Below are 27,177 nucleotides of genomic sequence, written 5' to 3' on the forward strand. Positions count from 1 at the left end.
ATATAGTGGAGAACAGATGTAAATTCTTAAAGTAACCACTTTATCCAGTCCTTGAAATAGAGTCCTAAAAATACAGTTGCCCTACATTCTGAATTTCAGAGTACAGTTTTTGTCCCTGCTATCATGCATTTGTAAAACATAAGTGTGCTAAGAAGAAATGCTTCAACGCATTTTTTTCCTGCGGGAGCTTATTAATTGTTGTTGTTTTAACCCCATTTGGTGTTAGAAATGGTGGGAGTTACAGGGAGAATGGAAAATCATGTTTTTTCTGTAGGAGCAAGAGGAGGTCATTCTAATAGAATGAAATTTAATTTGCCAGAAACCAAAATTGAAGGGTAAAGTATCTCTTAATATTGGAATGATTAAAAAAGTTAAGGTATATATAGACAGCAAGTACTATGTAAGTGATTGTAAAAAAAAACAAAGACAAAATACCTACTATATATAAATAAGAAATGAGACAAAATTCTGTGATGTGAGGAAAGCCAAGTGCCAGATGTGTGTAATGTTACTTTTTGTATGAAAAATAGAGATAAAATTACATATTCATGTCTTATGGCTTTACATAAAAGAAAACTGCATAAATACATGAATAAATAACAAAAAAATGGTGATTTCTTACAAGAAGGGTCTCAGTGGTACCATAGAAGCTGGATAGATGACTAGATGAGGGACAGTGGTGAGAGGAAAACTTAATACTGACAGTGTCTTACTAATATTTAATTAATTACCTGCTCATAGAATTCACACAACAACTCAAAAAGTGAGACAGCAGATGGTGTGTGATTAAAAATGCAGATTCCTTGGTGAATCCTGACTTTGTCCATCACCAGTGATATAAGCCCTTCTTCAGGTACCCTCTCTCTGCTTTCTCTTTTTCATCCAGAAAAGGGGAACCTGTAGTGCTTTTACCACAGTATCTGTCATATATTAAACTGCCAATATCATAATTAGTAGTACGAATATGAAAGACCAGTAATTCTCATATTGCACAGCAAATGTCTAATTGTTAGGATCTCCTTGTTTTTCTTGATCCAGTGATTATGAACCTGACCTCTGAAGTAGACAGAATCATGTTCAGCCTTTCTCAGCAGTGTGTTCTTAATTAGGTGCTAGAAGAGAGGCAGAGATGTTTGAGTTGAATTGAATATGTTTCCTTGATGGGACAGGCAGGGTCCTGAAGTTTGGTTGAAGATGCTATATTCTGAAGACTATTTGTTCAACTTTGTATTAATGTCTCTGGTTTATATCTTCTTTCAGGCAGATCCTCTTTTACATCAGTTGACTAGCTTAGATCATACCCTGAGGTTTGAGCTTACTTAGGAGGCGGGAGTCAGTTGTCAAACTGTTTCTTTACTTTCTGTTCCCTGTCAGCACACAGACAATTAAGGGCACTGTGTGGTTGGTGAAAAGTTGACAGGCGTCAGCAGCTCTAGTCCTTCAAGGAGGCCTTCTATTGTGGAGATGACTCCAGGGATTAATGGCATCTTGTAATAGTCTTTACAGAAGACTCTGATCACACTGCTAAGCTAGCCAACTGTGTTCAGGGACAGAGGCTGTCTCATGGAAATAAGGTATAAACTGGCCTTGCTAACTTGAAGGGAAAATATATTAGGTTCTAACTGCCATGGTAGATAGGATTATATTTATTTTAGGGAAAATTGGGGTACAATAGTGAAATACCTCCACTGAGCAAATCCAGCTGGTCAGTGAGGGTCAAACCAGAACTTGAGCCTCAGGTTTCTTACCTCTCAGACCAGTGTGCCCAGTTTAGGGTTCACTTTTGGCACTGAGTCTGGGGAGTCTAACTAAATGTCTGAGTTCTTCATTTTGAGTAGTCTAAACTGATGCAGAAAGCTTACTTCAGAAAGTCTATTATAGGGCCTCCCCAGTAGTACAGTGGGTTGAGCACAGTGCTCTGAAGCTGTCCGCAGCGTCTGCAGTGCAGGTTCAGTTCCCAGCTGGCCAGGGAGATAACCACATGGAGCGGCAGACCTCTCCTGTCTCGCCCACTGCTCCCCTCAGCAGTATTTTTGGTCCATCTGCCTGTTCTGCTCCCCTCTCTCTCTCTGGTGAAGTCTCTCACCCTCCCATGCCTCTGGTCTGTACCCCAGTTCTTGCATAAATAAAATCTTTTAAAAATATCATATATTTTATTTTAAATTAATTTTTATGTTTGTAAGGCTACAAAATATGTATATTTTGTAACATCTGTACATCCATATTTTATCTGATATTCCAAAATATTAGAAATTAAGATGTTTTATGGTTAGAACTTTTTTTACTTAACAGGTTATTATATTTGGGTGTTATGATGGGATGGGCTTTATGCTTTTGATCTAACATATTATTATTAAGTTCTGTATATCTGTGAATCTGGCATTTTGCAGTATTTCTGCTCAAGTATTATTTAATTTTAGTAACTGGTTTATACCTTCTCTCAAGACAAAATTTAAAGATACTTTATAAATGTGTGTCATATTTTTAAAATGACAGTTCAACAAAAATCTTTGCTGTGGTTAAGAAGGTAAAACTTGTTTGCCTGAAATTGATAGGCATTTTTTAAAAAAGATTTATTTATGCATATAAGAACTGGGATACAGGCCAGAGGAGTGGGCCTAAGAGGAGTCACCAGAGACATAGTGGGGAACAGAACAGGCAGACTGACTGAAATACACTGCTGAGAGGAGCAGCAGGCAAGTCAGGAGAGGTCTGCCCCACCATGTGGGTAGCTACCTGGCTGGGGCTTGAACTTGTGCTGCAGATTGCTTCATAGATTGCATCTTAACTCCTTGTGCCACCAGGGAGGCCCGGTAGGCATTTTTCTTAATTGCAAGTCCTCAAAAAAAAAAAATGAAGAATAGAAATACCATATGAGCCAAAGAATTTAAAAACATTAATTCAAAGACAGATATGACCTCTCTCCCATTCATTGTAGCATTATTTACAGTAGTCAAGAGTTATAAATAACTTAAGTGCCCATGAGCAGATGATTGGGTAAAGGAGTATATGGTATATATATACACATGATGGAATACTACTCTGCTAAAAAAAATGCAATCCTGTCATATTATGGTAAGTGAAATAACTCAGAGAAAGGCAAATATTGTCTGAGTTCACTTATATGTAGAATGTAAACCAATGGATGAAAAATTAAACTACAAATGTTTAGAATAAGAAAAAAAAATTGTGATTACCAAAAGGGAAGGGGAAGGGCGTGAGTAAACCAGGTGAAAGGGAGCAATTCTGTGGTGATGGATGGAGCTAGAATTCTGGTGGTGAACATAATGTGGTGTTTACAGGTGTTGATTTATACTGCCACACACCTACACACATATAATGTTATAAACCAGTGTCACTTCAACTGAAAAAAATTGACAGTGTTTTTAAAATTTTATATTGTAAAGAGAGTTCAAAAGAATGGAAGACCATTGAAGCGACTTAAGGTAGAGGGGCAGGAGAATGGGCTTTAGGCCAGATTTGAATTGTGCCTTTGGTGATGTCTAGTGGACCTCACACAAAATCTCACTTTCCTAATTGTGTTACGGTAGTATCATCAAGTCATTGGTGTTCTGGGCTGTTATCAACGAAATGAGATGACACATGGGGGCCCTACATAGTGCCTGCTGCCCTGGGTGGGGGGTTGGGGGGCCCTGTTCCCTGCTCTGTTCTCTCTTTCAGGTCGGCAGCCTCAGACCAAGGCTGCCTCCCTTGGTTAACACTTAGCAGTCAGACCTGTGTAAAGCTGCCTTTTAAGATGCTTTTGATGATGCCCAATGAATAAAATTTTTGAAGGAAAGAGGGATTTCCCCCTTTTTTTAATTATTGGATCTTGAGTTTGTCAAAGTAGGTGTGAGAGTAATGAAAGTTGAATAGATAAAATGACAGTTCTAAAAAAAAAAAGATAACATGACAGTTCTGTCAGTAATTTTAAAAACACAAATGTGGAAATGATTAACCAAATGATTTCCCTCTCTCCAATAAAACTGACAGATTTTACGTGAAAATTTAAAGTTCTTTATTTTAAATCATTTACAATTACTTTAAAAATGTTTCATACAAGCCTTATTGATAGATTGCTTTTGAGTGGAATACTTCTTACCTCCCTTTCCTTTGCATTATTTCTTTTGTGTAACTTGACCAGAGAAAGTAGAATTAGATAACTGTAGCTTCCTACCTGGTGAGATTTTCTTGAGAAACAAGACATTTTCTTGGTATTCAGTTCATATTGATAATATTTATAAAATAGAACCTAGAACAAGTTTGATAGAACAAATAGAACAAACCAAGTTTGTTCTTGCTTTAATGGTGGAAACTATTATTTTGTTTTCTAAAACTGGAGGAGATACAGAATCTGAACATAGTGTAATTAAAATACATTCTCAGACACAGAGGCTTTAGGTTTATATATATATATGCTGTTCATGCAAAGCAAACTTACATTTTAGATGTTAGGAAACCAGCTTTGTTAGTATTCATCTCACTGGCTCTTATATTAGAAGGAGAATGGACGATTTAGAGAGATTTGAGTGTTAGAATAACATCTGATTACTTGTGTTCTCTGTGCTTACAAATGAAAGTCTTCCAAATCTGGATGCTACTGTCGGCAAAAGCTTGAGTTTTCAGTTGGTATGGAGCTCAGTACCGTGTCTGTTTGAGTAATAGACTACTCAGTTGTTTTTGAATCAATACATTATGCCACTGTTGGCATCATTTGAATGTACGAGTTTCTGGTGATGCAGAATTGCCACTGCCTGTCAAGATTTTAGGCCCCGATAATCAGTGTGTGGGAGAACATCTGTGTTTCACTACGCTCCTCACAGACATGGATCACACCCGAGAGACAGGACAGTCTGCTGAGAAGAGTGTCATTCTGAGGTTTAATAAAAATAAAAGTCACTTTATTATAGCTGCCATTTATTGACAGGTCCTATCTGGGTTTCAGGCACTTGTGAGGTGCCTTGTTACATTCTCTCTAATGCAGCTAACTGGCAATTACTTCCATAGTGCTGCTGCCTCGTGCTCTGTGAGTTTATGCTCTTAGGTAGAGTATTGGGATGCTACTGTCAAACAGGGAGGGATGGCCTCTTTCTGATGTTTGGAAGAAAAGCTATGGGCTCTGTAAGAGTAAAGGCGTTGCTGTTTTTTTATGGCAGCAGCACATTTTTGACATTCTAAAGTCTAGAAGCACAATCCTCAGTGTCTATCTTCATTCCAGGAATGGTTGTTTCCTAGTGAATTATTTCCACAGCCCAAATGTTCAGAGTATTTGAATGTGGGTACCTTATAATAATAATAATACTTTTTAAAAATTGAACATTAAAATTTGGGAGGTAGAAATTATGTTGTTTTTTTTATATTGTTATTGGTGGTGGGCACAGATACTTTTCCTCTGGGAAGTGATGTACAAAGTTTTATTAAGAATTGCTATTGTATAGTGTGTGTTTGGGGAGCAGGGATAGGAAGAATCTCAGGAGTTTTCCTTAAATTTTTTCCTTCTGTTTATTTCTAGTCTTTATAACCTGGCTTCACTGGAACTGAGAGAGAATCTTCTTACATATCTTCCTGAGTGAGTCTCTGGGGAAAACAAGGGGAGAATTTTGCACTGAATGAATTTTTTAAGCATTAAAAAACAACCAAAGAGATGTTTTGTCAAAGAGATTCTGTGTCTTTTGGAAAGTGTCACAGATGCCAGCCTCCTCTTAATAGCCCTTCCTTTGTAGGTTTACCATAAAATCCAAATAAATCTTATTTTTAGAAACTAGTCCAACTGAGGAATACTATATTACTCAGCATTTCTGGGTTCTAAGAGATGATTTTTATTTATTTATTTTTTTAAATAGCTCTCTTACCCAACTGCGGAGACTTGAAGAACTTGATTTAGGAAACAATGAAATATATAATTTGGTAAGTCTGTATTGAAGAGAGATTTGAAGTTAACTGTTGTAAGTGGTAAATGGTCGCAAAATTTGGGAGGGGAGCTCTCTGGGTGTGCTTATAACCCAGTATTTCCTCAGATATATATCAACAGCTTGGGAGAATTAAAGACTGTGTTTTAGTTCACATAGTTTAACTCATTTCTTTTTTATGCTTAGTGAGGTAATGTGTTGATTTGCAGCAATGTATGTTTTAGGATTATGGGTTCACATCTCTATAAATGTAAGTTATCACACTGCCTGCCACCACATCACCCATGATCCTCTTCCAGACTGAGTCCCTGTTCCCCTTTGCTTCCTTCCCCTTCCACCTGCTCCTCTCAGTCCCCTTTTCGTAGCTGCAATTCTACATTAAGGTTTCTAGGCAAGTTTAATTATTAATTAAGTGCTGTAATTCAGGGGTGGGGAGATTCAGGATTAGAGGTGATGGGCATAAGTGGAAATGACTAACATTCTTGGAGAAAATGGAGGGCATTTGTGGGAAGGATATTTGAGAAGTTTCAGCAGATTATTTGCCATGGTACCTAATTATTGTAGAATTAGGAATCCATCTTTCTTAATGCAAGATTAAAAATTGGATCTTAGTTGTCATAACATTATTTTTTTTGTTTTAGCCAGAATCAATCGGAGCTCTCTTACACTTAAAGGATCTCTGGTTGGATGGGAATCAGCTGTCAGAATTACCTCAGGTAAGTGGTAATTTTACACTGTCTCCTCCAGAATATAAAACAACGGCCTTGTGTATTCACTGCTTCTATGTGAGATTTTCTGTAAGAGGGATTCTAAGAACCAAAAATGTTGGTTGAAAAAAGCACATTTGGAAAAATACACTGAGCATTCATCATGCTGCATTGCCATAAAAAAAAAATGCAAAACTTAACCCACCATTTCTAAAGATGGTAAATATATATTTTAGTTTTTGAATTCTGTATTTTATTTCATTCTTATTACCCATATGGCTTACTTCAAGCCCAGCAAATTTGTAAATTACTGGGCCCACTGATTCTGGTGGTATGCGTTTCTCCCACTTTTGTGATGTGCCAAGTGTTACGGGATAATTTTGACCACATTTTGCCCTGTAATAGTTGATGTAAAAGCAGTGTTAAAGCCTTTTATGTGTTTTCCAGTATTGCCTATGGGCTAGCTGGCAAGTCATGATGTTCAGGTTTTTCCTACTGTTATCGAGTGTGGGAACCAAGTTCCAAAGGAAATGGAGCCTTGTATGAACTAAATACACAGCCAGCTTGTATTGTCTTATTAAGCAAATCTGCCTTCTGGTTAGATATGAGAGAAACCTAGAAAACAAACAATAATAACAACAAAAAGTAGGCGTGTTCCCTTCTTATTTCCTTTTCTCCAATTATTACTAAATTTTATTTCTTGTTCTATCTTACAGTCTTTAAAGTCATAATATATTTCATGATGGTCTAGGTGCTTTTAAAGTAATACAGGTGCTGTCTTTGCTCAGCTGTGAGATCCAGTTGTGATGGAGCTGAGCTCTAGGTGGGGAATGCCGCGTCCATGCAGGCAGAGCAGCACTAGAGGAAAGTACTTAAATAAAGTTTTAATTGTAGTTATAGCATTGACATGACATCATTTATTATGACTATTGGAGCTAAGGAACTAATGAATATTTCTGTGGTCTTGGATGGCTGCATTTGGGAAAATGGGATCAACAACTGATGTGGGTGAGAATTTGATGAGTAGTTGGATTTCTGCAGGAAATGTAGGGGAAATCCCGGTTAATACAGCAATCAAAGGATGGGGGGGAAATACCAGGAAGTTATCAGGAAAATAATCACGTTTATGAGACATGAAAAGGGAAGAATATGTGTATACAGATGTGCATAAATGATTAGAAATGACTATAAGTTTGAAAGGTCACCCCCTGAATGCAAAGCTCCAATGATCAGGTTATACAGAATTACTTAAAAATTTCATTTGCCTCTTTTGTATAAACTTCTGTTAAACCAGGACTAAACACATCAGGCAGTATAAATCAGGATCATTTTCCTGTCTTCAATGATGACACAAAGAAAATGATAGAAAGACATTGTTAAAATGAATAAATAAAAAGGTAGACTGACTTCAGGGATCTGAAATGAACAGAGGTGTTATCTGGTTTCTTATAAACAGGAAATAAAGGAGTGGCAGTCATAGGATACATTTAAGGTAGTAGATAGAATGGAAAGAATAGATCAGAACAATTAAATACACATTGAGGAATTTGTACTTATGTGGATTTTTTTCAGTAGGAGGATGGTCTGATTACATGACTAGAGCTGCTGTATTCTAGGAGGGAAACATGGGAGCACAGGTTGTAGAACAGACTTGGGTGGGGAAGCCAAGACCAGAGCTAACAGGCTCAGGTGAATGGGGCGTGAAAGCTGAACTTTAATGTCATGCCAGTGGAAATGGGAAAGTGGAGGCAGCATAAGAAAGAAAATGATAGTTTTGTGAATGTAAAGTATAAGATAACTCTTGAGTAGAATGTTAGACCACTGGCGCTTTCCCCAATCTGGATAGACTGCTTTCATTAAAAGCAGCATAGTTGCTTCTCTTTTCTATTAATGTTAAATGCTAAGGTGTGCGGGGATCAGTATGTTTCAGTTTTACTGGAGCAATTGCATGGATGTTTGTTGTAATAAGTACTACCTGGCAGAGGATATATAAAATAGATGGTTTCTTAAGAAAATTTCAGGGTCACCCTGATCTGTAAGCTACTTAGTGATTGATCGCAAACTTGGAGAACTGTATTCTAGCCTGTTTTTCTTTTTTTTTCCTAATTGTGTCATTGAAGTAACTTCCTAAAATCATTTGTTCTCTCTTGTTGCATGTGTCTTTATCTGTTAGGTGAGAATGATTTCCTACTTCCTAGATATTAGAGGGCTTGTCATCCCTCCCAACTCTGCGTATGTGATTTATTCCGCTTCCTGTTTTCACCAGAAGGGGTCTGGAAATTTACTCCAGTCTTCACGATTCAATACACACACACACACAGACACACACAGACAGACACACACACACAACGTTAGGGCTGCTTTGGGATTTTATTGGGAGAAATCACAGTAACAAATTCTGTGCTTTGTCTTTGTCTGTACTATGGCAGGCTGAAGCATGAGTTTTTTTTTTATCTTTGTCACTGATGTAGGAAATAGGAAATCTGAAAAGCCTGTTGTGCCTAGATGTCTCTGAAAACAGGTTGGAAAGACTTCCTGAAGAAATCAGTGGCCTGACTTCATTAACGGATTTAGTCATTTCTCAGAACTTACTAGAAGTGATTCCGGATGGCATTGGTACGTATGGAAAATCACTGAAGGTGCTGGATATTGTCTTGACCATCTGGAATGCCCTTTGACCGATTGGTCACCACTTCCAGGTGCTGGGGACGTGGCTCCTCTTGTTAACTCCTTGTTTGTTTTTAAAGAAGTAATGCAAAGTATGTTTAATACAATTTGTTTCCTCTATGCAAGTTTTTCTGTCATCCTGTTTTGGTAGCAATTAGTACTTGCCAGTGTTGACTCATTTCTACTTCATTCACATCTTACTTCAATGATTTCAGTAGGGATTGACCCACATAATAGAATAGGTTTCAGACATATGAACATGTTTATGACAAAGTAACTTTGACCTAGGGAAGGGCTATTAAAGGGAGAATGGTCTGCCTGAATGGAATCTTCTCTAGCACATTGAGGATACTGATTTATTTAAACCATGCTGTGCTTGCTTCCTTAAAAAAAATTAGTCCTGACATTTCCTATACCATAAAGGAATTCAGTCCAGGATGAGAAAAATAAGTACAGACAGAAAAGGTATAAACAGATGTGAACTGGCAGTACCATTATAGCAAAGCCACTTAAAAATTGTAAGAAACGGTATTTAACCATATAGTCATCATAGGGTTGCCGACTGTGACCTTCATTTAACTTAACATCAAAGGAAGTTTTTGAACCATTTTTAATGCTTAGAGAAGCTGTGTGACAGAAAACCACTTCCTTTCTGGCATCTAGTCAAGATGAAAGTGGTAACTGATAGTAGCAACTGAGCAGGAATATGGACATTGCCTTTTGGTTAAAGCTGGTTGGAAAATGGATGGGGATTTTGATGCTAGGCAGAAAGGTTCACTGAGAATTATATGGCATCTGAAAGCAATTGTAGGAACTAGGGATGTTGCGTTTCTGGGAATAGGAAGAAGTAGGAGGCAGGAGATGGCTGACTTAAAGCATTTCAAAGGCTGTCATGAAGAAGGAGGAATAGATTTGTTATATCTTCTAGTTGAAATGGGTGAAAAGAAAGAATCAGAAAGAGTTTTAAAAATTTGTTACATAACATATGTATAAATAGTTTATTATAAGGTTCTTCTTTATACTGTCATTTCATTTATAGGTGGCAAAATAAACTGTACTTTATTGATTTTTAGAAAGGATGATTCCTGGAATAAGTTTGAAGTCTCTTTTCTGTACAGGAAGCATCTCCTGTTCTTAAAGATCCATCATGAACCAGCTGTTTGCTTTTCTTTAAATTTTCTGACTTTGATAGGATATTTTTAGGTAATGACTTTTAAAATGATTTGCTTATAATTGCTGACTGTTTTTCATGTTCTGAACAAATTATTTTAACTCTCAACCTTTAGTGAGCTAGGATTTCATAATTTGAAAAGCTGGATGAGGGGGGAAAAAAAACAAATAACTGTTTAAAAGAAATAACAACTGCAGTTAGGAAATACCAAGTGATTATTTGAATACAATTGTAGCTAACGAGTTTAAATAACACTTTTACAGGAAAACTAAAGAAACTGTCAATCTTAAAGGTGGATCAGAACAGACTCACACAGTTGCCTGAAGCGGTTGGGGACTGTGAAAGCCTCACTGAATTAGTTCTTACAGAAAACCGGCTCCTGGTGAGTGGTTTGCGCATGCAAATGGCTATTTATAGTGTGGTTTCTATATCATAAATACTTATTAGGGTAGAGTCTACTTATTTGCAATTTGAATGGACTAAGTGGAAATTTCCACATGCTACATCTAAAAAAGAGACTTGTGAAACAAATGTCTGACATTAAGGTGATTGGTTTTTAACCTGCTTACATGAAGAAAATGGCATTTAGATTTCCTGTCAGAGAGTGGGTCCTTCTTGCCATGCTTTCAGTACTAGGACTGACTGACATCTCACAGACCTCCCAGGGAGGTGGGGGGTAAACCACTCTCCATGGCTGATGCCTCTGCCCGGGTATTCAAGGGTGTCCAAGGACTAATGAGGAAACATTGTTCTGTCTAGTTTCTTTGAACAAGTGGGGAAAGTTTGAGAGAAGGGAAAGATATGTGGTTGGCCAGGGAGAGCCTTGGTTAGGGTTGTAGGAGAAATGTTCTTTTTAAGCTAGCCAGAGAATGGTATTTGATGGGCTTTGATCTATGATCTTACCCTGCCCTATTAGTCAGGGGTGGAAGTGAGCACTTGGACCACTCTTCCCCTACCCTGGGCAGAGGCGGGGCACGCACCTCCTGCCAAGACTAGCTTGGCATGGGGACTCCAAATCTCAGTTGCCTTGTCACTTCCTACTCCTGCCTCTGCTTTTATCTCCTTTTTCTTCTCTTTTAGCTGTCTTGAGGACACTGTTTTTCCTCCGTTTACTTTTGTACCTTTCTTTTTTTTAAAGATTTATTTATTTATACAAGCACTGGGTACAGTCAGAAGCACGGGAGGGTGAGAGAATTCACCAGAGCCAGAGCAGGGAGCAGAACAGGCAGAAGGACCGAAGCACACTGCTGAGGGGAGCAGCGGGTGGCAGGAGAGGTCTGCGCGCCATGTGGGACCCTACCCTGGAGGCCGGGGATCAAACCGGCGCTGCAGAGGCTTCGGGCAGCGCTCAACCGCTGCGCCACCGAGGAGGCCCCCTTTCTTTATTTCTTTAACTCCATCTTATCGATTTATTTTTTACACTACTTCTCCTTTTATCCCTTTCTCCTTTCTTTATAAAAAGAATAACTAATGTTCTTTACATGAAAAGAGCCAAAAAAGATAGCAAGAGTAGACTAAGGACACAGACTTGGTGGGGGAGCCCAGCAAAGTCTCTCCTCAGGTAGCTCAAGCAGCCTCCTCTGGCAGGTGTGGCTAAGAAGACCAAGTCTTCCAATCCTGCGTCATGGTTTTTGGCCTGCACATCATAGTCACAGCAGTTATTAAAAATATATTCACCTATGGATTTTATGAAGACACCCCCCGACCCAGTCCCTGTGGACTCTGACTTGGTTCCTACAGGGCCTTGTGCTCTCCTCACAGCTCTCTCTCCCTGACCTCAGACACCCCTGCTCCGGGTTCTCATTCCCTGCCCTGGCCCTCTGACTTCCACAGTCATCGAAGCTACCATTTCAGTGTGGTTCTCGAAGGTGCAGGCAGGGAAGGGGTGAATTTTGAGGGTGAAATTTGAGGGTAAATGCTCACTTACTTAAATTGAAGAGCCTTCATTTCTTCTTTACTTAAGTGCTTCTCTGTTCCAGCGCTGTGCTTCTGATTTCATTTCATTGCAACATGACATCATTTCAACACAAATATAAATTTTATAATTCCATATTCCTTAAGTAATCTTTACAAATATCTGATGTTGGGCCTCCCCGGTGGCGCAGCGGTTGCGCGCTGGGTTGCGAAGCTGCCTGCAGCCTCTGCAGTGCCAGTTCGATCCCCGGCTGCTCTCCGGCCACCGCAGGAGGGTCCCACATGGCGCGCAGACCTCTCCTGCCGCCTGCTGCTCCCCTCAGCAGTGTACTTCAGTCCTTCTGCCTGCTCTGCTCCCTGCTCTGGCTCTGGCTCTGGTGAATTCTCTCACCCTCCCGTGCTTCTGACTGTACCCAGGGCTTGAATAAATAAATAAATAAATAAATAAATAAATAAATAAATCTTTAAAAAATATTAATTTAAAAAAAAAAAAAAAAACAAAAAAAACCCCAAATACCTGATGTTCAGGAAAAAATATTTCTCTTATAGGATGAGCTTATATTCCTAAGTCCTTGAAAAGATCTTTTACTGTGACCCATGTTCCAAATATTTGTTAAATTAATAATAAAACATTATTTTAACAGACCTTACCTAAGAGCATTGGAAAACTTAAGAAGTTGAGCAACTTGAATGCAGACAGAAATAAATTGGTGTCACTACCAAAAGAGGTATGTGCTTTTTGCAAACTAGCATAATAATAATTATAAAATAATAATATCAACCCACAAGGGATCAAAATGTCAAATACTTTAAAATCTTACATGGTACCATTTAAAGACATACACACTCTCATCTGTGAATATAGAGATGGTTGGGGGAATTATATGAAAGAATGAATGTCAACAACATTAAAGAGAGTAGGTGAGTTTCCCTGATTGTGAACCATGCTGGCGAAGGTGAACTGGTCACATTTTAAAAGGGAGAAAGACAGAGATCAAGGTTTTGGGCTTGATATCACAGAATGCTGACACCATGGACAGAAATGGATAATTCGGGAGTTTGGCAGAGGAAGCATAGGACTTTGATTTTGATTGAGTTTAATACAGTTAAACTGCTTCATAAGCCATGGGAATTATAAGAACGGTTCTTGACGCAACCCTGACTCTAGGCGCTTGTACTGGGCAACGTTCACATCCGAGAAAGAGTGAATGAGCTCTTCACAGAGATGTTCTTGTAGAGGAAGGCAAATGGTAGCGAAGGCCAGATTCTTGGGATATTTCTGTCAGTGTTCCAAGTGGGAGAAAAGAGACAGCCACCATCCATTGTGGAGAAGTAGCTGTGCAGACCTAGAGGCATTTAAATTCTGGCAAGGGAGGTGAATAGGAAAAGAATGAGGAGGAAGCCCACAGTAGATCAAACAAGGAGGCTTGTAATGCGTTGTTTAAAAAGAAGGCTTGCTTTCTGTTTGGAACAAGGAGAACGTGATTGGAGGAAGTCAGTATGGAGCCTGATTTTTTTAATTATTAGTATAGCCTACAACTAAATGTAAGCCCTCTTCTCCCCTCCACCCACCTCAATCAAATGAGCTATTGGTGAGCTCCTTCCCCTCTGCCAGACCCTCATATAAAAAGGCGTGGTTTTGTGTGACAGATCACCGGCCAGGGGTGGCTTCCTTTGTGTTTCTCCATTTTGACCCATTCCATCATATATCTTGACATACTTTCAAAGCTGCCACCCAACCAGCCAGAAGTTGAGGGGTTCTTATTTTCCTAGGGCACTTCTCGAGGTGTCTGAATTTGGCCTGGTTTCTGCTTTCCTTTCTTGAACTTGGTCTTCAGTCCTGGGTGTCCCAGGCTTCTCCCTGGCATCTAAATAAAACTGTTTCCAGCAGAGAGACTTAAGTCGACATCTCAGCTAAACTGGGACTCAACTGAAACTTAGGCTAATCAACACATTTCAGTTCTAATCTCTGGAACCAAAGTGATAAACCAAAACACAGTTGATATTCTGAATATTAATTTCACTCTTGTTGATTAGCACATGCAGATAGGTAATAGTTTGGACGCATAAATGCACACAGAGAAGTCAAAAGGATTTACATCTTTCCTTTTCAGTGTCATGCACCATACTAGATGTTTTCGTGTATGTTAATTCATTGACTCCTCACAACAGCTTTTGAGGTCGTGAGGCTGTCCTCATTTTACAGATGAGGAAACAGAAACTAGAGAGAAGCTGTCCTTGCCAGGGCTCACGGAGCTGGGAGTCCCTAAAACCAGGCTCCAAAGGTCAGTCTCCTGAAATCCAGCTCCCTGCTCTTTCACTGGCTAGTCAAAAGTTGGCTGCTCAGGTCATATAGGTTCAGCCACCCTTTCCATCAGAATATCAGAATATCAACTCGGTAAAGAAAGGTCAAATTATCTTTAGTAGTGTTTTAGAAAATACTGGTAATATACCAAGTGTATTAATGTGCATTTTAGAAAATTGATACATTCTTGGAGTAGGTTTCAAGGTAAATGGTAAAGAGACCTCTTTTAAATTCCCACAAAGTTTCATCACATGCCCCTAACTCTCCTTGCTTTTTTTTTTTCTGTGTGTGTGTGACCCTCACCGGTGGCCGGGGAACGAACCGGCTCTGCAGAGGCTGTGGGCAGCCTCGCAGCCCAGCGCTCAACCGCTGCGCCACCAGGGGAGGCCCAACTCTCCTTGCTTTTTATTCTCACTTTCAAAAGGACACGTTCTAGACAGGAGCATTAAAAGTGTATTTTTGTAAAACCATCACCATCCTTTAGCACTAGTCCTCTTTTCACTTTAAGAGAATGACACTTGTGCTGTTTAGCTGGTGCTACCTCGTATGTGCCTCGAGGCATGAATTTTTTTTGTAGCACAGCTTTTCATGATATGAAAATATTTCCACCCTCAAAGCATTTTTGTTATCACATTTTACCCATTTTCTATGAAATTGTGGTTTGTTTTCTGGCATCTGAAGTTTTAAAAAGGTATAAAAGTATACTTCTTTTACTGCCTGGTAAACCAGAGGATGTTTGGATTTTTAGGAATCACTCTTTCCTTGCGTACCTTCATCCTCCTCACACACACTCAGCTCCCACGGTAGGAAATGCACTGAGCACATGTCCACATGTCTCCAATTCTCCTGCGGCTCACAATTTGGTAGCCCAGCAGAAATGGTTGAGTGCTTGCCTCTGACCATCTTGCTGAGTCGCCAAACCACTGAGAGCCTCCTGACCTCCAATTGCGTCATGTTGGTTTGGACAGCACCTTTGTGCCACTGTCTCTGTGAGTGAGTGTGGAAGGCCCTGTGGCTGTGTGTGTGTGTGTGTGTATGTGGCTTAGCAGAAGGGGGAATAGCACCTGTGACTGTGTCTGTGCACAAGTGTGCTCTCACTCCAAGCTTGAAACCATTTGATCAAATCCTGCACCCTCCTGATTGGATTTTCTTTCAAGACTTTAATACTTTCTCTTAAATAAGTATGTTGCATGCATGACATATCTAAACTGAAATGCTGACCAATTCAATTTATATGCCAAAAGTCCATAGTTGTATTAATTGCCATTGGTCTGATACGTTGTGTAGTTCCTTTTTTCTTTGTCTTTTTCTTTTAATTTGTTGGTATTGTATATTGTCAATATTAAATCATAGATCCTTAGTCTTAGCAAGATTTATTTATCTTTTTTTTTTCCTCCAAATGGTTGAGGGGAAAATGTTTGTACTATGTGGGTCATAATAACAGATTATGTTTGTGTTTTGTGGTGTTATTTGTAGTAAACATTTGCAAATCAACGAATGTCTCTTGTTTTCTTAATTGTTAGCTGCTTGGAAATTTAGAAAAGTCAGGTAAACTTGTCATCTTGTAAGTATTGTTCAGATCACAGTTCCATCTCTAACTTCCATGTTGCTTCTTAAATGCATGAAGACTCAAATCGGCTGACTGCTTTGTGTGTTCCTCATTGTAAAATATTGGACATTTTCCTCTAGATTCATTTTTTTTTAAATGACTGCATGGCCTGGAACCATATTTTGTTATGTGTTTGTCAGATTTGTTCAAATTATTCTCTATCAAAAGAATGCTGTTCTGTGAGTTATATTTTAAGTTATTCAGAAATTCTGAAAGGCATAATTTGGCAGCCCATCTGTCTTCACAAAATTCTGGTTTGTCGGCACGATTCTATTTCTAATGGAAAGGCTAGATTTGCTTTATTTGCTACATGTGGCATGCTTCTGATTTTTCAAGCCACTTATTGTGTCTTTTATTCCTCATCCTGTTACTTATATATGCTTCTGGAGGCTCCCTAAAGCCTTATTTTTGGTGGAGGAAAGAATTCAGAAGAGACTGTGTTGCAGTATGATTCATGGATAGAGAGGGAGTTGGATATATGTGTTCATGGGTATGATGAACAGTGATCCATAACTTTATAATTTTTCCCCAGTCAAATATTACTGTTAGCCAACCTGGACTATAAAGACTTTCTGCCTGGAAGAAATTAAGCATATATCCAAGTTTGGAGTCCAGTCTTTTATTTCTATCAAGTCAAAATGAAAGTGACCTAACTATGTCACACTTACCCATTCAAGTAAGACAAGATAGGATTTGAAGATCATTGACCAACCTTTTTTTTTTTTTTTTTTTTGTTAAATTAGGTTACCTGTAAATGTTAATTACCCATAAATAGTATTATAATATTAAGAAATATCCATGGTGATAGAAGGTTCATTTTGTGGTTCGATTTCTTCCTTATTATAGTTTAAAATTATTTTTGTGTAAATTCCCTTCATATTCTAAAATGAATTTTTGACAACTAACAAGACAGTATGACCTAAAAGTATTAAAGTAAAATACAGTTGACTATTGCATGTCAAGATGGAGAGGACTTCCTAAACTTGACAGAGGAAATAAGTCGTAAAAGAGGCAGTTGATGGATTTGTCTTCATGAAAATTAGAGTTCTGATCTTTAAGAAGGTAATGGCAGCCCGGGGGCATCACAGAGAAGAAGATCCTACATATCTAGAAATTTAACCTAACAGTGAAGGATTTACACTAAGAATGTGCACAAAAATATTTCTTAAAGTGTACATAGGAGCAACTAACATGTGCCAACACCTTACCAAGTGCTTTTATGTTTATTCCTGTCTATTTTTCTGCCAATAGTTCCACGAGGTGTAGCTAAATCATTATCAGCCTCTACCAGATTATAAAACTAAACTCAGAGAGGTTAAGAAACTTGCCCAATATCACACAGCAAAGAAATGGCAGAACTAATGTGGACTCTTTGTTGAGAAATCTGGGGTACATCTGTAGGATGAAATAATTATGTGGCCAATAAGATGATTTTAGAAATTGAATGACATGGGAAAATGTTCTTGATTTCATATGTGAACAAAAAGTACTAAAAGCCATAGTGTTGTTTCTAGTTCTGTTAACGTATATATGTATAATTACAAATGCATACTGATAATACTGAAAGATTGTACCTCAGAATGTTAATACTGATTTTCTCTTTGTGGTAGGATTTGTTTTGAGTTATTTTTTTCATTGTGCTTTCATGTGTGATTATATATGGTTCTATTTTCCAGTCACATAAGTTTTTTATAATTAGCAAAGAAGAATGCCATAGCTGTTAGTGGATATTTTGATGTCAGTGGTCCAACAACTCAGGGAGTCCCAAAGCCACACAATTTCCAGAATATTTATGAGGTAGGGAACATTTCAATAATATACCGCAGATGATGATGGGAAAGGCAAAAAGAGCCTTTGGTTTCTAAAATTACACATACTATTTCTCTTCAAATTGTATTTAGACCAGATTTTGCTTAGTGTACATTTTCCTTTTCGCCAATCAAATGTGAGTTTAATTCTGTTACAAATAATATCACAATAAAGATACTGAAGGAAATAAAATTTCCTTTATATTTCTGGCAGGCATTCACAAAGTAGAATATAGGCAGACAAAAGTGGCCAGTATGGACTTTCTTTTTAATTCTGATTATCTTCTTTAAGGTAATGTCACCTGCAGACAGTTAATACCTAGTAAAAGGTGACTTGACTAAAGGTTTGCTCAGTGATCCGTTGGTCCCATCTCCTTGAGATGGATTAAATCAGTGCCAAACAGTTAAGGACAATATCATCTTGAATTAAGAGACACAAGACAGCTAAACAAGAATTCTCAACTGCATTCTGTAGTTTTTAGAGAATCCAAGTCCCACCCCTTGTATTCTGGGAAGGCACTATTATGTGGTTTAAGGGAGGTTTAAAAATACCAGCTTCCTACATAAGTGGTAATAAGTTATTTAAACAGTCACACTGTTTCCCAGAATTTCTAAGTGATAGATATTTTATCCTCATGACCACTTAGGAACCGGTAAACTGCCTCCTGAATCCAAAAGAGAAAGTGAAAATACATATGAATTTTATATATATATATATATATATGTGTGTGTGTATATATATATATGTATACACACATACACACACACACATATACAATACAATACTGAACTCATGTCAGGTCCTCACTATTGCTAGTATGAAGGGTCACTGTGATACAGGAAGGCATTTTTTTAAGAAGTTCTGGCGGGTTCAGGAAGAGCTTTCTAGCATCTGCACAATTTGAACAATGTGGTAGGTGGCTGAAGTGTTAATTGCACTCATCATCTGGATCTGGAATTTTCACTGCTTAGAAAAACCATAGCTACCCTATTCATTTGGCGGCAGCAGTAAGCCCAATTCTGTGATAGCTGCTAAATTATATATGTCGTGTCATTGAACTTAATCCTTATTGTTATTTTTGGTTAAAGTAACATGTCCAAACCCACAAAACATCTGACTGAGCCTAAATTCTAACTCATATCTGTGTGATCTCAAAGTATCCACTCCCTCCATTGCACCACATTCCCCTTTGACGTCTATAAAGAACTATATGTTTTGAGTTACGGTTTTGACTGTTTAATAGTGTTTTCTGAAAGTCAAAGTTTCAAGCCATCCCTTCCTGGCTGTTTTGGAAGGAGAGCTCTGTTTGTGTGAATGTTTGCCTGGGACAGCTTGTGCCTTTGAGGGGTGATTAAGGCTTCCCTAGCACACTGTGCGACAGACAGACAAATTCTTGTGCTGGCTTTGTTGGCATTGTTTTCAAAAACCATAGACAATGGGGATCAGGAGGTCACTCTACTGACAACCCAGAGCGCCTAGGAGGCTCTTAAATGCAATTGTTTTCCACCCTTTGACGTCTCAAATGGGTGTGAGATTAGAGTGGGAAAGAAAAAAAGAAAATAAATAAATGAGATGTAAACACAGTGGAGAGCTGCACATTCCACTGGGAGTTAGCATTACTGCCCCCCCTCCCCCCAGTACCTAAGGAATGTTAACTTGTCTAGAACTTTCATCCCTCTAACAACTTTTAGAGCGCTCTCTGACCCACTTTAAGTAGTTAGTTTTTTTGAATAGACAGTGTAGACCTGTGATACACATTGAAAATGCTTACTTGTCTCAGGGACAGTGTCCCTAAACAGATACCTCACAGTGGCTGAGGGCGTGCACAGCTTCATGACAAAATGGCCCAGATCACCAGGGATTCTTGGCTCTGCAACATCCAGGAGCAAATTGTTCCACCAGGAGGATCATGTAAATGGATATTCAACTGATATTATCTGCTCTGTCTCCCTGGAGTACCAAAAACCCAGGCCAGGATGGCATTGCTGTGGGGTGTCCAGACTCAGCCGTGTGCTGACCTAGAAGACTGTCCTCTTCCCCTGGAGCCACTCCTGAACCTCAAGTTCAAGGCAGGCACTTCTCCACATGGGGCAGGATGAGACGGAAGGTGTCCTTGGACTTCCTTCCCTTGAGTACATCTTTGTTGGGATTTTCTAAATTTATCACAGAGACTCCGTCCTTAAAAAAAGATCAGGGTTTGATTCCTTTCCTTCTGTTAAATTCCTGGGCAACTGATGATTTCCTTCCTCATGGCAGGGAAGCCATGTCAGACCCCACACAAGCTTCTGTCACACATCTCTTTTAGTACACAATGCAGAGGTCCTATATTTATAAAATAGGAGAGAGGTCCTACATGTATAAAATATGAGAGGTTCTATATTTATTAAATATGAGTATCACTCTAGTGATACTAGGAAAATAGTTTTGTTGTCTCCATTACTACACCCAGAAACAGGTAATAACTTTTAAGTAGCAACCTTTCACTAGTAAGTAAATAAATAACCATACATTTGTGAATACACCTAAATGAGAAATGCTGGTAGGTAGACAGGCTTCCCACACGGGGAGACAGGATGAACACTGTACTTTCCAAGTACCCTGATTACATGTGGTCACCTGCCAATCAACAGTTGCTCAGTGGATCTGAAGAATCTTCTTAAGATAGTTGTGCTGTCAGGAGGTTAGTGTAGGGAAGACTTTGTGGAGTAGAGAGTGTTTAGTTAATTTTGGGTGGTTGCTAAGACTTAGAAAGAAAGACAAAAAACATTTCTGTGAGATGCAGCAGTATCAAAATTACAAGCTATGTTTTAGAGGACATTTTGGCTGGGATGGGAAATAGGAATACTAGAAATAAAGGGGACTGTCTACAAATCTTCCTCCATATCTGGGAGTTTTCGAGGTGACCAGAAACAAAATGTTAGTGTCTGTTTTTGTGTTTATTTATGTTTTACTTTCATTATGGTAAAATCCTGTGATTAAATCTATTATTTCAGGATCTTTATATTAACTCCTAAAAGAAGCTCTGCTAAGATTGTGCATGAGGGTAACTAGGCAGTAACCTTATCAATATGTATTCTGCTTTTAAGATATTATACATACTTATTAAACATATATTAATAGAAAAGAGCAGGAGATATATTCAAATATCATTGCAGATTCGAGCCTCTTGCCCCTCCCCAAGTGGAGACTGTCAATATTTTCCCATGTGTCAGACATCAATAGATTCCTTCATGAGCTTCCCTAGCAGTCACTCTAGGACAGCAAGTTTAAGAAGAATGTCTTGCTGTGTGGAGCCCTGCAGAATGCTGTGTCTGGGACCCAGCTATTTCTCTGTGCTCCCTCCCCCTGTGGTTCAGCTTTCTTGACTGTAAATATCACAGCCAATTTGTTCAAGAGAATCACTGAATTCTTTTGCATTTGTGTTCTTTTTTGAAGATCAGATTCATATAAGCTCAATTACCTTTTGAATTGCTTATTTTAAAAAAATGGTCATCAATTTCAGAATAAATGCATATGTTGACATATGTGCTTTTCTCATCAGGTCATAGCTGAGGAGATTAATGTGTATGTGTTTATAAAATTCACTGTTTGCTAAGACACTGTTGATTTTGTCAGTTGTCAACAGAAAATGAAGTTACCAAATTAAATTGTGAATGACCAAAAACTATTTAAAAATTATGCCATGGGCATTAATGTACTATATCATCTGTTAGCTGTCTCTCTCACACTGTCTTTTTTAAATAAACTGTAACACTGAGAACACTGAAGGTAATATAAAGAGCAGGTGGTCAAAGAGCTCTGTGTGTGTGTCTCTGTGTGTGTGCGTGTGTGTGCATGTGTGTGCTTGTGTGTGTGAATGAGATATCTTTGACCTAACTTGCAACTTGGAATTCTTGAGCTCCCATATTAAATAACATTTATCCAGACCTGTGTAGCATAATACATTTAAGAGATGCAGTTTCATTAGATAACAGTGGAAATTAACTTTCTTTTCAGATTGAACATTTTGTTTATTTTCTACATTTAATTTAGAACATGTGTGTTTACTGTTTTACAGAAATTTCTGTGAACTTATTTAGACTCTTCAGGATTTTGTATGATTTTATTTAATCATAAATAAAATGCTCACTGGGCATCAGTGAGCCTTAAAATCCTGTGGAATAATTTTATGCAACCTTGTCATGCCATTTGATAAACAAGATACTCTGCTCCTACCCCACCTCCTTCAAAAGACCTGGGCAAAAGGTGTATTTTCTTTTCCACTGTAGATTGGCGGGTGCTGCAGCCTCACTGTGTTCTGCGTGCGTGACAATAGACTGACTCGGATACCTGCAGAAGTGTCACAGGCAACAGAGCTTCACGTCCTGGACGTGGCAGGGAACAAGTAAGTGTGTTCTGTTTTGTTTTACTAGAGAGAGTTGTCCATCCTCCCCACCTTTGTTTTGCATCTTCACAGTCTTGCCTTGGCTTCGTCATGCAGAATCTATACCAATTAAGTTGAATCACCCAGGCCCTGGGAGTTCTAGTTCAGGAACTAGAGTGACTTAGCCCGGTGAAGTAGAGGAGGTCATGGAAACCCTGAGCATAGGGTGCTTTAAAGTAAATATTTCTGCAGAAATTCTTTCCAGGATGTCAGTGCATTGATGTAAAGGAATGATCACTGCCTGAGAGCTGGGAGACAGGTTTTACCTTAACTTCTGTAAGTTGTCCTGTACCTCAAAGTTTCCTCTTCTGGAAAATGAGCTTGAATGAGTTTGAACTAGATTTTAACCAGGGGTCTTGATGTGCTCTGCCAGTGACTCTGAGCCCTCTGAAATTGTAAATTCAGTTATATTCTGGGGCATTTCTCTGGTGGGAGGATCTATAGTTAATGTCAGAATTGCTGAGCGATTCATAGGCCGTGAAAAGCGTGGAACGTCAGACTGGTATTGCCAAAGTCATTGTAGCACCATTTCTCAAGTTCTGTGGTCAGAGATCATGTTGGACTGCTCACCAGTTTCTGGAACGTGCCTTCTCTTCACTTTTGTAGAACATGGATTTGTTTCAATCATTCTGAACTAATATCTCAGATGTCACGTGCTCTTCCTTCCTGCTAAACCTACACAAGCTGTTCTTTCTGCCTGGGACTCTCTATTCTTTATCACTCAAGCTTTTATTTTCTCCACATGCCTTTGTCTCTCAGCAGGCACATTTTAATTATTCCCAGGAGAGCACTCACAGCACTATGTAATAACTGCTTGCTTATGTGTGGGTAGCCATCCTAACTTAAAGTTACCTTAAGTGAGATATAGCTCATGTGTCATTGTATCATTTGTGCCTTCACAGTGCCAGAGACACAATGGATGCCTGGTAAATATCTGTTGATTGAATTAAAAAGTTAAAAATCCTAGTTTTGCTGAGTATAAGGAAGACCACTGTGAAATAGATCACCTGCTTCATTTCAAAAATGAATTAAAAAATTGCTTTTGAGATAGGAAAAATTGTACTTAGCCAGGGGAAGATAATCAGTGAGTTTAAATGGTAAATACCAGCCATCTGAAGAATGTTTGGGGGATTGTGTCCTAAGTTCTGATTAGCCGTTCACTTATGTTAGAGACAAGTCCCTATTTTTCCTTCTTGCTAATGGACTATGGACAGCAGTGCTAAATAAATAGCAGTGTTTATCTGGGTCCTGGAGATGAGTTATGACCTCAAGGAATGTTCATCTTTTCAAAGTAAGTGCTTATAGGACATTTTGATAGATTCTTTAGACCACTAAATGGTTACTGAAAACTCAAGATGCTGTTGAGCTGAATGTTGATATTCTGTTGAGCTAAACAACAAACTTATAGCATGAGAAGGATTATTCTCCCTTGCTCTCTTGCCTCCAGCAGTAGAAACTCAATGACTTCAAACCTCCCCTGATTCCTGCTACACTGGTGAGCATGAATGTGCATCACCAAATCTTGAAATTTTTGTATTCTGCTATCTAAAATTTCTTTTCCACCTGAGTAGAGGTCTCATTCTCCAGGTCTCAGAAGAAGGGGAAGTTTAATTTTTATTATGCTTCGACTGGGTGGAGAAAACCCCATTAAAAAGTTGAGTGGCATGGCTGTCATCTGAGTCAGTTAAGTGTGTCATTTAATCCATGATATATAGATTCATGACCAAATTTTAAGCCTATTAAAATACTTAATTACACTTATTTAGAGTATCAGTATAGAAACTAATAAAAAAAAAAAGGCTACCATGTCAGCCTTTTAACTTGCAAAAAAAAGTCGTACCATGGGAAATCAGACCAAATTCAACAGAAGATTCTGCCTCTTCTCTCAAACATATAAAAGTGGCAAATGGCAACAGGGAAACTACTTATTAGTTTCCAAAAGCTTTCCTTTTTAAGGATAATGGATAGAATAAATTACAGCAAGGATGACTGTGAGATGTCCCTTGAAAACTAAACATCTAGCCTTCTGTGAAAGGAACAGGAGGCATCTTGTATCATCAGCTATCCCTTAATTTTTATTTTATTTTTTTAAATTTATTTATATGCATTTTACATCATTGTTCATTTTTGAACAATGTTTGCTTCCCCACCTCCCCCCTTTCAGGTGTAGTCCCCATAGAATTTCCTCCACCAATTCACCCATGCACCATCACCTCAGTCCCCTGTGCTCCTCCCTCCCTCTGATCCCACACCCTCCCCCTCCCCTGCAGGATGTCTCTATACTCCTTAGTTTTTAGAGAAAGACTCCTCCTTCCTCTGATCTTTCTACCAGCCACACAAATTGGGCATTTGAGTATCTGCCTTACAATGTTCAGAGTACCAGTACTATACTAGAAACAGGGCTGACGATGGGAAAATAGTTTTACCTTTGAATTTTATTGTTCAAAAAGCTAAATAAAAATATTAAAGATATAACCTCACACTTATTTAAACACCTGTTATAAAAAAAGACAAGAGATAGAAAGTGTTGGTGAGGGTGTGGGGAAAAAAGAAAACTCTCATACACTGTTGATGGAAATGTAAATATCCGCAGCCACTAGGAAAAGTAGTGTGGAGGCTCCTCAAGAAATTAAAAGTAGAACTATCATGTAACTCAGCAGTTCCATTTCTGGGTATAATATCCAAAGGAAATGGAAGTAGAATCTTGAAGAGATAGCTCTACTCCCATGTTCATTACAGCCTTTTTTACCATAGCCAACACATGGAAACAAGCTAAGTGTCTACTGACAAGGTGACTGGATAAAGATGTGATGTGCATATACATTTATATATACATGCACATGTACAGTATACAAAATGTATACACATGTATACATATATACAAAATAGAATATTACTCAGTCATGAGAAACAAAAGAAATCTTGCCATTTGCAACAATGTGGATGGATCTCGAGGCATTATGCTGCATAAAATAAATCCGACAGGGAGGGAGAGACAAATACTGTATGTAATCTAAATAATCAGACTCATAGAAAGAGAGAGCAGATTGGTGGTTGCCAGGGATTAGGGGTCGAAAAAATGTGGATATTTAGATTAAAGGAACACAATTCCAGTTATAAAGTGTTTATGTTCTGAGCCTCTATTATACAGCATGGTGACTATAGTTAACAATATTGTATTATATATTGGAAAGCTGCTAAGAGGGTAGATGTTAAATGTTCTCATCACACACACGAACACACACACCCAAAACAGTAATTACATTAGGTGTGATGGAGGTGTTAACTTGCGAGCCTTGTGTGGTAATCATTTCACAGTATATCACATTGTACTTTTTTTATTTACAATTATATCCCAAAGTTGGAAAAATGTTATTTTAAATATTAAAAGGTAAAACACAATACAATGGTGTAGCCACAGTCTGGAATACTAACCAGTTAAGGACTGAGATGATTCCTTCATTAAATAAGGAATAAGTGACATGGATACCAAGTGATATACCAAGTTACCAGAGTACCAAGTGTTAAACAGTATATAGCACCCCTTTTTTATTCTTAAAAGAACTTATCTGTTCAATATACCTGAATATTAATAGCAGTTCTCCTGAGGGAGGTGTGGAGACTCGAGTGTATAGTCTACTTTTACTTTAGATATTTTGATATTTAAATTTTTCACTGATTATGCTCTGTCTATATATCATTAAAACAGTTGTAAAAAATATGCTTAGAACTTCTAATAGGAGGTAAGAAACATTTTCAATTGTGTAATAAGAATTCAACCATAGGTTAAGTTAGTACATTAATTAATAGGCCTTTTTTTATTGTTAAATAAATTTGACAGAGCAGTTGTCATGAAGTTCAGAGGTGGGAAAGGTTGCTTCATCTGGGCTGGTCATAGTCATAACTGGAAATGAGAGGCTCACGGTTTGGTGAATTGAACCAATTCATTTGCTGTAGTCCTTATACTATTGATGGAAATAGCCACTGCAGTGTTTTTATTTTGGTGTATGTAGTCCTAAATAGAACACGGAGATGTGTACAAATGGGACTGTGGTTTCTTGTGTTCGGTCTATAGTGTACAGAAGGTACCCAAATAAACAAAAAATGCATTATTAACTCCTGCGGAAAGTAAGCATTTTTTTCTTTTTCCTACATGCATGGATGTCTGGGATGGTTCACTCACAGAGAAGCATGTGTCTTTTTTCCCCAGACTGCAGTGAGTCAGTGAGAGCGCTGCTTGGCCTGCAGAATCTGTGTGAGCCTGGGCAGGAACAAGGTCTTTTCTCTCTTTGATATCAGTGGGATCACCACTGTTCACAAGACGCTTGTGCACAAGCTTGTGTGTCGTATGTGCTCGGCCAGCAGAAGCCATCTTCATGTCAGTGCTTTGATTCTTTGTAGGAAAACTGGTGTTTGCTCATCTCGTTAATCTTACATGGCTTGGTTGAATGTGATTACAAGGTCTGCTGTTGTAGAGTCTAGTAATTTATTTTAGCTTTTACCGTGTGATTTGTCATCTTTAGAAGTTATTATTTATTATTGTTTCTCTGTTTAGCCTTTTATTTATACATTTGCTTTAGCATTCAGCTGGGCAGCCAGTATTCATCCAAATAGGTGAGGTGGCCATGTTTGAAGACTTGTATTTTATGCCAGCTTTTGAATG

At 38.4% G+C, this 27,177-nt stretch overlaps 1 protein-coding gene across 2 annotated transcripts in view; it reads left to right on the top strand.

Annotated features, from left to right (window-relative positions):
- LRRC1 (leucine rich repeat containing 1) overlaps positions 1 to 27,177 on the top strand; it is a 123,771-nt gene that overhangs the window by 89,782 nt on the left and 6,812 nt on the right. For both annotated transcript variants that reach the window (XM_037519875.1, XM_054698875.1), the window contains 7 exons: positions 5,513 to 5,569; positions 5,844 to 5,907; positions 6,551 to 6,625; positions 9,088 to 9,232; positions 10,718 to 10,836; positions 13,013 to 13,096; positions 22,360 to 22,475. In XM_037519875.1, coding sequence (XP_037375772.1) covers positions 5,513 to 5,569; positions 5,844 to 5,907; positions 6,551 to 6,625; positions 9,088 to 9,232; positions 10,718 to 10,836; positions 13,013 to 13,096; positions 22,360 to 22,475 — 660 coding nt within the window. The remainder of the gene's footprint in view (positions 1 to 5,512; positions 5,570 to 5,843; positions 5,908 to 6,550; positions 6,626 to 9,087; positions 9,233 to 10,717; positions 10,837 to 13,012; positions 13,097 to 22,359; positions 22,476 to 27,177) is intronic.

This window comes from Talpa occidentalis, unplaced genomic scaffold (genome assembly GCF_014898055.3).
Source record: "Talpa occidentalis isolate TD23 unplaced genomic scaffold, MPIMG_talOcc4v2.1 talOcc4.2, whole genome shotgun sequence".
Lineage (NCBI taxonomy): Eukaryota > Metazoa > Chordata > Mammalia > Eulipotyphla > Talpidae > Talpa > Talpa occidentalis.